Source organism: Lepisma saccharinum, chromosome 3 (assembly GCF_977018435.1).
Source record: "Lepisma saccharinum chromosome 3, izLepSacc3.1, whole genome shotgun sequence".
In the NCBI taxonomy this organism is placed as follows: Eukaryota; Metazoa; Arthropoda; class Insecta; order Zygentoma; family Lepismatidae; genus Lepisma; species Lepisma saccharinum.
In genome coordinates this window covers 124,112,893-124,126,723 of record NC_139231.1, presented here as the reverse complement: position 1 = coordinate 124,126,723, position 13,831 = coordinate 124,112,893, and the positions used below count along the sequence as shown (strand labels likewise).

Sequence of the window (13,831 nt, the reverse complement as noted above, 5' to 3'; positions counted from 1 at the left end):
TTGCACTGCTGCTATGGTACCTTCAAGGTGGGTTATGGTACTCTGAATTTTTCCAAAATCTTCATATGTTTCAAGTTGCAGCTTGATGTTGGCAACACTACGAGTTATAGCACTCAGAGCATCAGAAGATGGTAAGTTGTTCATAAAATTTTCAAGTGTCTCAATTTTTTCTTTAACCTCGGCTATGGCATTGTTCAAGGGGTCCAGATTAGGTATCTGTAGTGATTGAATCTGTTCCTTTAGAGTGGAAATTACTAGATCAAAATCTTCTTGTGACTTTATGCTTTTGACAGTTGTTTGGAGCTGTGTCTGGACATTAATAATCTTTTCTTCTAATTGTTGTTTCAATTGCTCAGAGTTGGTAGCCTGAGACTTAAATTTGGCTTGAAGAGCTGCTACAGCCTCCTCTAAACTTTGAAAATTATCTAATGTAGCCAAGTCAGTATATTTTTGAAGCAGCAATTTGAGTTCTGAGTCAATTTTAAGAAGAGGGTCCATGCATTGTGATTGTAAATTTGTAATTTCTAGTTGAAGACTGGCATTGAGTGTGGTTTGTAAAGCTTGTAAATCACTTCTTAATTTTTTGACTCTGACATCAAGCATCAGAATCTCATCACTGTGATCTTCATGCCTTGTATGGCCAAATATATCATTAGGCATTTTTGTTTTAGTGGTTATTTATTATAAAATATCTAATTCTTAATTCTATAAAAAGGTATAAGCTTGTCATAGGATCCTGGGACCTCAATATATAAACAATCACCAGCAGAAACAGTATATACAGTGCCAGAAACCATGTTTGAGTGCTTAATTCTATAAATATTTCTCCCTACTGAAACTTTGACATTACCCTCGGGAGTTGTAATAAATTGTAATTGACCACCTACAGGTAATTGGTAATGATTTAAATTATTGTTAAATATGTATAATATTTTACCTGCTTCATCATCAACATCTGTAAGTATGCTGTTCAGATGAATAATTAACAAACCACTTATTTTAGATATCATAGATTGTATATCAGGAGAGGGTGCTGGTGTTGGCAGGTGCATAATAGCCTGTTTTTTGAACCCAAATAAGTTCATCGGCATGTTTATTTATTTCAAATCATGTTCTGTGATTAGGCATTGATTGCCACTTATCAAATCACAATGACCCCATTGTAGAGTATGTATGCCACATGATAAAATACATCTCTTATCATCATGTGGGTCCAGAGCCACTTTTCTTACAATATTGGTAGTCAACATATGATCCACACTCTGAATTCTGCATTCCGATGTTCTGATTAAACTCTGTGATTTGAGACAATCTTCATAATCTTTAAATTGGAGCTTTTTGTCCACAGTTACTCTACCAATGCCCTTGGCTTTTTTGGCAACAACACCACTACATGTTTCAAAACTGTACATCTTGGCCCTTAACCCAGCAAATGCCACAATAACATCACCAAGTGTCTCATCTTTTAACTTGCCAGGCACCTTTTTGTTGTGGGGTTGAATTTTTGTATGTTCACTAGTATCAAAATATTTGAGCAATGCAGGCTCTGACATATCTTGATAAACATCTTCTGTCTGAATATCAAGAATAAAGCTATCTGTGTCCATGTACATCAGTTTTACACAATCACCATAAAAAGGCTTGAGCACATCATAATAGAGCTTTAGCATGTGTAATTTGGCCAATTCCAATATCACAGCCCCTACGTAAATAGGCTTATCAAACTTAATCTTTGTTTTTTTCATGTTGAAGAGTGCCATATTACCATCATAAATTCTTCTATAATTGAAATTAGGCTTTGCCACCAATTTTTTGCTCCGGCTGGGGTCAGTAATTAATTTAACATCACTATGTTTTCTAACATTTTCTATAGGTTTGCCATACACTGAATTTACAATCAATTTAAACAAAGTTTTATCAAATTGGCTCATTGCAGATGTTCGAAGCTCTGTGTTTGTATCAATATATGGCTTCAACCATCTTGAGTGCCTGAACCTTAAGACTTTGCCAACTTTGGTCACTTGAACACCATGATTCATTGGGAACTGGAGGTTTTTGTAATATATGACATAACCCTGTTTTGGCTCTAGAGTCATCATTAGCTTCTTGTGTTTAGAGCCAGGTGAGCACTCAACCTCAGGAATTGGGGGCAGATCAGAAAACTTGTTGTGTAAATCATCAGGAATTGTCAGATCAACTTCTAAGAACAGGCCATAGTTACTGTCATCAAAATCCTGAAGATCTTCAATATTGAAATCTTCAACCCACTCAAGCCCTGCTATGGCAATTTATCCATCATAGCATAACCATACAGGCTGTTGGCATCTACATACAGTATATAATTTGATGGCAGTTCTGGATCATAATTGGGAATATACTTGTTATTTGCTCTGGTATATAACTGAGAACATTGCACCATGCCTCCTCTTATACATTGCTCCATAAACAGATACATATCTTGATCTTGGATGAGATCCAATTGCATTTTAGTGTTTAAAAACATTGCAGACCAAGCTAGGCCTGGAGCACTGTAGAAATACATTGGATCCAGCTTATAATTTTCCATCGATGATTTTCTAAATGCCTGAAGTATATCAGCTAAGAGAAGCATATCAAGTTTTAAATATGCCTTATGATAATCACCAAATGTCTGGCATTTTATGTTGTCCCACATCAACTGGGCATGGTGATAATCATCATCAGTAATTCCAGATGCCCTGAGTTTACTGTAGAATGCTTGTTGTGGTGGCAGAGAACACTCATCAAATTTAGAAAAATCTGTAACATAGTCATATGGGTATACACCCTTCCGCCTAATTAATTTCAGGTCCTGATTTGCAAACAAAGCACATGTGATTTTGAATTGATCATCAGATAATTGACTGGCCAGTGTAGCCAGGCTAGCCGACAGAATTATGTAGGAATCAAGAAATCTTAAGTGAATGGGAACACCATTAACTTTAATTATCTTGCTAATAGCAATATATTTCTCATCATTTTCTGCTAAAATATTTAAATTCTGCTTGTCAAACCCCTCGTACCTGATCAGATGATGAAAATCATAATTAGATGCACCATGGCAAAATATAGGGACAAATTTTGGTCTCTGGATCTTAATATTACAGCTATTACACAGGGCCATTAAGAATTTACCATCTGTATGAGAATGGTGATGCACCTTGATATTTGTATCTGAAAATTCAGAATCACATACCGGGCATTTTTCTGCATTGTTGAAATCTTCAATCTAATCCTCTGTTAAAGGCAACATAGGTTTTGATTTTAATAAGACATCAGATGCTATGTCATGGCATTTATTTTCTATTCTATGTGCAAATTCTTTGATGACATCTGGTCCCATGTATAAATATTCTTCACTAACAACACCATCCTGTACAACAACATAATAAAAACTAGAAGGCTCATGTAACTGGTATGATGTAATTGAAGATTCATCAGGATCTGGGCTGCATAATGCAAGGGGTTTGAGGTTTGATTCAAAATCCCAGACTATATATGCTGGGGTTCCAACAAGGCTTCAAATTTCTTGAATTTGGCATTTTCATTTGGATTAGGCATAACCATATGAACAGGTTTATGGTTGCCACAATATTTTAAATGTTTAAATGTTTTTAGCAATTTCTGCATTTTGTTCATAAACACTATTCATCATTTTTCTACCATCAAATACAGTTAAACATCTTCTACACAACTTGAATATTGTCTTAGATTTGTCTAGTTGTTTTCTGACTAAAGCTTCAAGACTGTGTATCAGAGTGTAATGGTATGTGTCATCCTCTTCAATTAAGAGCAAATCAATCGGAACAGCAGAATTATCATCAAGTGTACTGATTCTGAGAGGTTCTATCAAGCAATTGCCACGGCCAGTAGAACAAATAAAAACATTCATAGATAATTGTTTACCATTGATATCCCTGGCCTTTTTTTCAAATTTATCAATATTCTGAACTGACATTGGATATTTTAAGCCCTCCATAGCATCATCAAAATCATGTTCATGTTGTTTATAATAAGTTATTCTCTGAGCGTTCCTTAAAACTGGATACAAAGCAGCTAAAATACACCACAGAAAACATTTCTCATCATAACTTTCTTTGTTAACCACGACTTTTTTGTTTTTAATATTGGCAGGTAATGGCAGATATGTAGATCCTTGTAATGGGCTGAATTCAGAAATATTAATATATAACTTGTGTGGAGATCCACATAGGCTCCGTCCTGATTCTTTTGCAGCAAATTCAGAATGTTTAATATTCAATTAATCTATCAAACTGCTTATTATTTTGTCTAAATTTGTATTTGAATATATAGCTACAGTTTCTGTTATGTGGGGCTGTGTAAATTTTGTGCCATTTGGTTTCTTATATTTTGTAAACAATTTGAGGGACAGCTTATAAGAGCCATTTTCTGCATTTAGAATTGCCTGCACATCAGGATTTATACTGTTCAAAAAATTCTTAATATCACATCTTGGCTCTGATACAAAACAGTGATCCCTAAGTTGGCCAGCAAAACTGCTATGAATAGGTGCATTGCGCGGCTGCTTTGCTGCTCTATGATTATTGGGTATTTCAAGCTTCCTTTTCAAACCAGATGTAGATGGTTGTGGGGGCAATGTTGATGACTGTGCAGAACAAGTACCCATATGTTTATATGTGAAGTATTCCATGCTATATTTTCTATGGCATTTTGGGCATATTTTTGTGGGTGTTCTGCATTTTTCTGGATCACAATTCTTTTGGTGTCTAGTCCAATTGGGGCTGGTTATATTCTTATTGCATTGATTACAATATTTTTGGTTTGGCATTTTTGTTGTTGGTTTATTATATAAAATTTCTTGGGGTTCAAATCAAAACTCTATACTTAATAAAAAATATCAGTTGGGTTCAGCAGTGTGCTTTGTATATTTAGTGTATATACTTAGTGTGTAAATATGTTTGGCTTTGGCATTTTTGATGTTGGTTTATTATATAAAATTTCTTGGGGTTCAAATCAAAACTCTATACTTAATAAAAAATATCAGTTGGGTTCAGCAGTGTGCTTTGTATACTTTGTGTGTGTGTGTGTGTGTGTGTGTGTGTGTGTGTGTGTGTGTGTGTGTGTGTGTGTAAATATGTTTGGCTTTGGCATTTTTGTTGTTGGTTTATTATATAAAATTTCTTGGGGTTCAAATCAAAACTCTATACTTAATAAAAAATATCAGTTGGGTTCAGCAGTGTGCTTTGTATATTTAGTGTATATACTTAGTGTGTAAATATGTTTGGCTTTGGCATTTTTGTTGTTGGTTTATTATATAAAATTTCTTGGGGTTCAAATCAAAACTCTATACTTAATAAACCTAAAAAAACAGGTGTCTGTCAAGTAAACCGGAAGTAAACCGGAAGTGGACCGGAAGTGGACCGGAAATGGACCGGAAGTGGACCGGAAGTAAATATGTGTGTGTGTGGGTGGGTGTGGGTGTATGTGGGTGGCTCTTATGAGCATTTTTGGCTTAGTTTTAAGTGTGGCCATAGCAATATCAAGAAGACCATATTTTTAACAAGCTTATGGACAACAATCTCACAGATGTAGCTTTTGTAAGTGTAGGCAAATCCATCTGAGGGGGCTCATCATTTCACAGGAAATTCCCGAGGACATTTTTACAAAAAGCTTGGGTTAGACAGAGTACCACACTTGAGCAATAAGCTCATATGCACATCTTGAGCTAGTTTTAAGTGTAGCCAAATCTGCCTGAGGGGGGCTCATCATTTATCGAGATAGTAATATCACAAATAACAAATAACAATAAATAAGTAAGTAAATATGAGCATAATTCGCATTACTCTTGAACTGAAACATCGGCAGTAAAACCAACTGCAAGAACAATGCATTTGTATTTACAGCTAGAAAATGCCACATTTTTACAACAATGAAACAGCTGCGAAATTATGGCAAAACATCGTGCTACAAAGAGCACTGAATTAACAAATGAATTCTGCCACCTGGCATGAACAGTTCAACTTTTACAACGGCATATGCTGATCACTCATAGCTCGTATTTAGGCCGAATCACACGGAACTGAACTTCCAGTAGGAATGCTCTAGTTGGCGATGGACTGACTACCTGGCCGGAAATGATGGCTGCCAGGCTGGTTGATTGACTGGTTTTGTTTTGACGATTATACCGTGTTCTAATTGCAACTGGCTTTCTCTGCTAAATTCTGTAGAACAGCCAGTCAGAGCCAAGTTTGGTCATGACTTTGGAAAGACAAAGTTTCTTGTCTGTGGTTTCCGAGCGGTGGTTATTTTTGTTCGCTACTCGTTGAAAGAAAAGAACAGAGATAATGTGCATTCCGGTTCAATAATATTTAGGAATTTATCCAAAGCCATGAGATCTGTACATGACAAATGTGAAGCCGATAATGAAAATCCTTATTATTACCAATGTATGGAAGGTTTGACATATTTAATTCATATAAATATATAGTATACTTTAAGGAATAAATCCTGCGAATTTCATACATGAATATACATACCCGAGTTTATTAAAAACCTTGTTGAGTACACGTTTCTTATCATAATTTCTATCGAGCCAATTTCTGGCCCATACAAATATTTTTATTTTAATTCGTTTAATTTTAATTTTTAATAACAACACTAGCTATTCTCCTACAACGTTATTCAAATTGTTCGTCCATATTTATAACTTCTCTGCTTTGCACAATGCCTTGTGGGAACAAAAGAATACCAACAAGTACGGTAACATGCATAGTGTGAGGCGAAAACTAGCAGATGAGCCAGTACCACACAACTAGTCGAAGTCCAACTGAAAAATTCCTACTAGAAATCCAGTTCAATGTGATTCGGCACTTACTCATGTAACGGACTAGTTCGTTCTATCCATTACCATGAACATCATCAAGGGGTTCTTGGTTCGATACCCGGTGGAGGCACATAGTAATTCGGATCCCACTTTAAACTGGAGGTCCAGTCCCAATTAGCTTATCAGTGTATAAAGTGGACTTAAAATCTCAAAGGTATTACCACGATACAATGAATTGTATTATTGTTTGACGTTAGCACGTAACTATACGCCAAACCCAGTTGAGTCATACTTTTCTCACAATCAAAATGTATTGTTGGAAATTCGTAACAATTAAATTTGATTTCAGGATGCCCTATCTGGAAGCAACAATAAGGGAAGTTACCCGGAGATCCCTGGCTGTGCCCATTGCTGTACTACATCGTGCAACAGAGGAGACAATCTTAGATGGTTTCATAATTCCAAAGGTAATGGTAACCTCGTCCATTCTCCGAGAGATTTGGTTCAAGATTGCAGATATTAGATTGCAAATATGATATAGCAATAAGCATATGGCTGCTAAAATAATTATATTGTATTTTTGTTATTAAACGTAGCTTTTATGCCACTTTTGGCCAAGCCCGTAGCTAGAATTGATCTCCATGGGGGGCTCACGGGTTATTAGGGGGGGGGGGGCTTTGTAAACCAAGTCAATTTTTAAAAAAAATTTGAATGAAGGTAAATTATGTGGGGTGGCGATCATTCATTTATAAATATCATATACTACACAAATACTACAGGGCCTCCCCGATGGCGCAGTGGAAGCGTCGTTGCCTTGTAATCAAGGGGTCCCGGGTTCGATACCCGCTGGAGGCACATAGTGGTTCGGATCCCACTTTAAACTGTAGGTCCAGTCCCGATTAGCCTTACTGTGCATAAAGTGGACTTAAAACACCAAATCAAACCAAAACAAAAAATACATTTTTCTACATCTTTTAAAACATGTCTTGACGTGTTAATTGACTGATACTGAAATTATCCCTTACACACCCCATACTATTTTAGATGATATAGATATGTACGTATATCACACACAAAAAAAGCACAATATTTAATCACAGTGCCTATACTATATTCCGCCCCCGGCCGAAGCAATTAAACTCCCCTTCCTTCCCAAAACTTGGGAGCTGTTGTTGACCTTTGACGCAGATGCGGAGGGAACTTGCATGATGACTTCAAAGTCACAGATTTCTGTCTAAACGGGAGGTTGCAACAGGGACAGTGAAGGCGCAGATAAAGAAGCTTCCCTATGAAAGAACTTTCTGAAGTCTAGAGAATTTTCTAAATACTTGCAGCTACGTCTCCTCATAAACAAAATGAGCGAATGTAATAGATACTGTCCATACTCCGTGGATTTATCCTTAAAGTTGTGAGTTGTCTACATTTTCACTCCTCACTGCAAACAAATTATGCAAAATAGTTTACCTAATGTAAAGGGGGGCTGATTGCAGTGCCAGGGGGGCTGACAGGAGTTCCAGAGGGGCTGAGCTCCCCCTGGCCGCTGCCTGGCTACGGGCGTTTTGGCTAATCACAGCGACGAGGGATGGTGGGATGAAATTGATGAAAACACACTCACAAAGAACATTCTCATTCATGAAACGTAGTATCGTACAATACGTAAATACAAATGAAAATTCCCAAAGTTTCATTTCATGCTCATAGACAATGGACGGATTCTTGTAGGATTATTGGAAAGTGCCTCAAACGTCCTTTGCGTTACGGTGAAGGGTTTTATCTTCCAGAATTCAATCATACAAAACGTGTTTTCTACCCTCGTCGCCATTTTTGCTGAAATGGAATGAAATTTTGAGAGTTTTCCTTTCTATTCCTGTAAAGTTCATGCATGATTGCAATTCTTTATGAAAATGCCATGATGTTTTTGTAACTATCCTGTATTTAGTATATCTGCATACCTCTCCATGCCAAAGATGAGAATCATGTGTTATATAATCTTTCAGGATGCAGCAGTCATAGCGAACCTACATGACTTGCATATGGAGAGGAATTACTGGGGCGATCCCGAAGAATTCAGACCAGAACGATTTATTGGCGATGATGGAAAGTTGTTGAAAGAAGATCATGTCCTTCCTTTCGGAATGGGTAAGCCACGAAATCTATACTCAAATGTCCGTAAAATAAGGCTAAGATTATAAACATAGTTTTGGAGCAAACCATGATATAACGGTAAAATGAAGAGAAATTCTCCAACTTCAATGGAGTTCCGTTTAAATCATTTTGTGTGCGTGTGTTTGTGTTTGTGTGTGTGTGTGTGTGTGTGTGTGTGTAGATATGAATCCATTACTTACCATTTAAGACCGAGGCCATCAGGTGTAATAAAACGAAAAACTGTGATCCGTTTTTTCGTGTGCTCAATGATCTGATCTGATAAGGTTTCTTGATTTCCCTTCATCAATGTTCTCTAATCATCACTCATCCTCATCGTCGCATTTAGCGAAAAGTGACAGAAAAGCGACGCTAAATAACAAAACCGACATGCCAAGTCTCTTCCCGGGTTACGTACTCCTTTCCTTCACTCTACGTCGCAGCTAACCTAGCGGTAGAAGAAATAAACGACGTTCACTAAATCTTTCCAACAAGCAATATACACGAATAAATACTTGCATTAAACGCACGGCCATGAAAATAAGCGACCGGGCAGAATTGCGTTGATGCCACGTACGAGAAAAGCAAAACGAGAGCGGGACAAAAATTGCTGGTTCCCGCGCACTGTGTGGCAACGTCAACCGGTGGTGTTGCCTAGTTCGAGCGTCAGACCGACCTCTATCCGGGGCACTTTTGTGTCATCCCTGACCTTTCGAGCAAATACTATCAGTTTATATCACATGGATTACAAATACCAACTCTACAACGAGATCTTTCATTCTCTTAAGGAGAAGAGGGACAATTACGCACCAGTTGTGCATTTATTTCAATATCGTCGGATTGGCTACTACTGCTATTTGAGAAAGGGATTAGTATGCAAGAGAGTATGAATTTCTTTCCATGTTGGAAAAGAAACTGTTTTTCAAGTTGATTAGGAAGCTAGGCACGATGTTTGAAAAATATGATTAATAAGTATTTACAGAATCCCATGTATTCCTTATGGGAAATAAACTTCCACTTCAAGTTACGGCTAATCAAATGGGAGTTTCGAGTTTTCCTACTACTATGACATAGTTCAACGTGTCCTTTTTCATTCCATGTACTTTTCTACGTCATTGGATGTTTGATATTCCCGAGAGAACTAATAAAATAATGGTCCTTCTCTCCTGCGGCTATCCTCGCAGTGTTGCCAAACCTGATGTGCATAAATGAGCTAAATTTCACTATTAATAGAGCTAAAGATGACTTTCAAGAAGCTAGATTAACGAAGGCTGCATAAAGTATCTCCTAGGGTAATTTTAGGTGTCGGAGGGATGGGGACTCTGCTATTACCGTTAGCATAAAGTCATGGCAATTTATTCTTAATTTTCACCGCCTAGATCTGGCTGCATCACCCATCTCAATAATCCACTGATGCTAACAATATTGTCATCTTCACCTCAGCCACGGCGCTATATAAAAGTAGCTGGGGAGGTAAAAAGGGGTGGGTGACGCAGCCAATATAACAAACAATATCGCATCACGTTCAAAATGTACACTCATGGCAAAAGTTGGTATTTGTGCCCCACTATGATGCCAGTGGTGGCATCATAGTGAGGCATGGGGCTGGTGCCACAGTTCACAGCCAATCGAGTGCAAGAAAGAGGCAGATCTGGCTCCAAAAGAGCGAAGTTGGCAACAGTGATCGGCAGCTATCGCAGCGGGAAAGACCTTGGGGGAAATGTCCCTGAGTACTTTTTTTATCTGTTCCTGTTACGTGTGATGAACTAATAATGAATTAATTGAGAAGATCAGACACAATCGTTTCAAAGAAACGATAATTACATGTTTAACTGAGTCAGTTTATACACCAAAGATCGATCAATCTTGATTTGGTGCATTTTGAGTTCTGATTGTTCTAATCTAATTATAGCAACAGTAAAAATGAATACGTATTCACCTCTCTTCACAGGCAAAAGACTGTGTCCTGGTGAAACAATCTCTCGGCATATGATGTTCCTCCTTGTAGCGACAGCGTTGCAGAGTTTCAGTTTTGGAATTCCAAATAACCATCGTGCTCCAAATCCTGATGAGTATACTTCAGGTTTCCTCAACTTCCCAGAACCTTTTGCGGCGACAGTGATCAGCAGATTTGATGAACATCAAGCAAGGATTATGTAATATACGTGAGCTCAAGACCTGCGCTGCAATTTCACACTTAAAAACCACAGACGTGCAGATTGGTGTCCACGAGAATTTAATGTGTAAAATGAAAGTTGAGAAACATTAAAGTTTGTACAATAATTTGCACATGTATACGTGAATAAACAAGGCAGCTTGTAGTTTATTTCGTCCAATGGTTTACACCAGTGGTTTACAAATGCCAGCTTACAGGGGCGCCGTGAAACGTTCCAATATTTTCACTGGAATGACACTTAATTGTTAGTCTACACATGGTGTTAGTACTTTTTTTGCACTTAAAATGTTCCTATATTTGCAATATGTGTTTATATTTTTAATTTAAGGCAAGCAACCTAACTAGAGTAACTGAGCATTGCAAGTGTTAGATAGGCCTGCATTCTGATGTGGGTGCCGTCGAAAAATCTTCAATCACTAAGGGAGTCAGTCGTTAAACGAAAAAGTTTGGGAACCTCTGGTTTACACAATAGTGTCATCATTGTTGTTACATAAAGGTACAATTGCGTTAAGATTACATATGCCTTATTTAAACTTAAACCAAAGCAAATATATTCTTTATCCTGACGTTTCCTACTTGCTACGTTTTCTTCTTGATGTTCATTCTTACCCAAAAGTATGATGTGAACATTCTTACTCTGTGCAGAGAGTATGAGCCCACATTTGTGTGGGCAATATGCTTCTTCGTGTTCTGCACAACTAGCTATTGTTTATTGTGTTATCAAATATTTACTGTATGTTTGCAATCAATGGTGCACCATATTTTATGTTTTCCATATGTAAGTCCAATCAATAAACAGACATTCGACACTAATTGCACAGAAATAAGCTTGAACTGAACCAAGACGTTTGGCTTATATTTTTGATAAAAGTAAAAAAATGAAATTGTGTTTTTACATTTAATTGTATATTTTTTACCTTTTGCGGGTACTATTTTTCTTTAAAAAGACTGAGTTATTTTGTAATTCTAAACAAGTTAGCCTGATTTGGTCAGAAATACAAGGTGGGTGGGAAGTAACTAGGTATTGAAAATTAGTTGTAGTTTCTGTAATATTTAAGCAATCTCAATGCAATTTTCTGTATATATACATTATGGAATAGGATTACATATGTACCAGCTCAGAATTCAATGTAGGCACCAGCGGCATTCAACAGAGCAGCCACAGGCTGAACTTCGTCCATGAATAAAGAAATTCTAAAGAAATTCTAAGAAATTCTAAACAAACGGGAATGGAATTCACTGTCTTCTGTAGGAATTCCTTCGGGACGTTTGTGATAACATCCCGAATCCGTGCCTCCAATTGTTTCACAGTGCGGGGTTTTGTCTAGTAAACTTCCTCTTTTGCCCAGCCCCACAAGAAAAGGTCACAGGGCATGAGGTCTGGACTTCTGGCAGGTCATTCATGAGGTCCAGCCAACGGCCAGGAGAATTATGGTCCAATCAGGCCCGTAAGGTAAATGCAAAGTGTGGCGGAGGGCCATCTTGGATGAAAACAAGCTCACGAATGGTTCCCAGCGACATACGACGGGCCAAACATATCCGTGCAATATTGTCAGGTAGCGTTCGACAGTCATGGTGTCATGCAGGAAGTATGAACCTACGACCCTATCGGCTATCATATTCTGAAATTCGTGTGTAGATATGTAATCCTATTCCATAATGTATATGTACAGAAAGTTTCATTTGGATTATTTAAATATTACAAAAACTACAGTAAATTTTCAATGACTAGTTACTTTTCACCCACCCTGTACTTTTTAAGAATGCAGTGGTGTAACTAGAGAATTGTTCGGGTGCAGGGTGAATTATATACTTTAAGGTGGATCCTGCTTGGGTGGCAATCTGACTCAAGTATGTATCTAACAGCAGAAATAAGCATGTGAATAGGTTAGGTAGGTTAAATTTTGTATATTTCTGCCATTATATGCATACGTGAGCAGGTTAGGGAGATCAGCTTTGGTGCTGTCTCCAAGCTGTTATATCTGTCGCCAGCCGGTCGTGGCTTCTAACCTTTATATTCGAGGTTAAATGCAGCAACATAGTTTTCTGGAGAAGAACAAGGTGCTGGACAAATTTTCTCCCGTTTATGACTGTGTACATACCTCATGGGAGTACAGTACTAATTTCCACCTCCTGTGGTCCTTTTTGTACAAAGCAGGGGAGCAAATGTAAACACATTAATGGCGGGATAATAAAACTGAAATCACGGTTGCGGCGAGTTGGTGTCTGACGTCACTCGCCAATTTGACCGTTGAATATGCATGGAAAGCCCGACTATAAAGGAGCCGTAATAAAACCCGGACACATGAACACACATAAAGGAACAGCTGTATCAGCAGTCAAAGAGATGACTACGACTATCCTAGCAGGAACATCAATGACAGACGGCTAACAAGAACAAGCGTGGTATTTTTCGCCTCTATAAAATGTGAAGCAATACTTTACTAGAGTTGACGAGCTGTATCTTTGCGGGTGACCTTGACCAAACCCGGTTTCGCAGTAGCAAGGGGAGGAGCTTAGTCGCTGCGCGTCATTCTCCATGAGTTCTGCCCTTGCTATCGACCAATCAAACGCGAGTAGGTGGCAACTAGGGATATCTCTCTCGGTCTCTCTGAGCATAATAGCCAAGGTCACCCGCAAAGATACAGCTCGTTAACTCTAGTGAGTTTTATCTTTCATTTTTGTTATTT

At 37.8% G+C, this 13,831-nt stretch overlaps 1 protein-coding gene across 2 annotated transcripts in view; it reads left to right on the top strand.

Annotated features, from left to right (window-relative positions):
* Positions 1–11,291, top strand: part of LOC145985394 (methyl farnesoate epoxidase-like) — a 56,606-nt gene extending 45,315 nt beyond the window's left edge. For both annotated transcript variants that reach the window (XM_083119367.1, XM_083119368.1), the window contains exons 7-9: positions 7,173–7,290; positions 8,821–8,962; positions 10,917–11,291. In XM_083119367.1, coding sequence (XP_082975493.1) covers positions 7,173–7,290; positions 8,821–8,962; positions 10,917–11,125 — 469 coding nt within the window. In that variant the 3' untranslated portion in view covers positions 11,126–11,291. The remainder of the gene's footprint in view (positions 1–7,172; positions 7,291–8,820; positions 8,963–10,916) is intronic.
* The last annotated feature ends 2,540 nt before the right edge of the window (positions 11,292–13,831 follow it).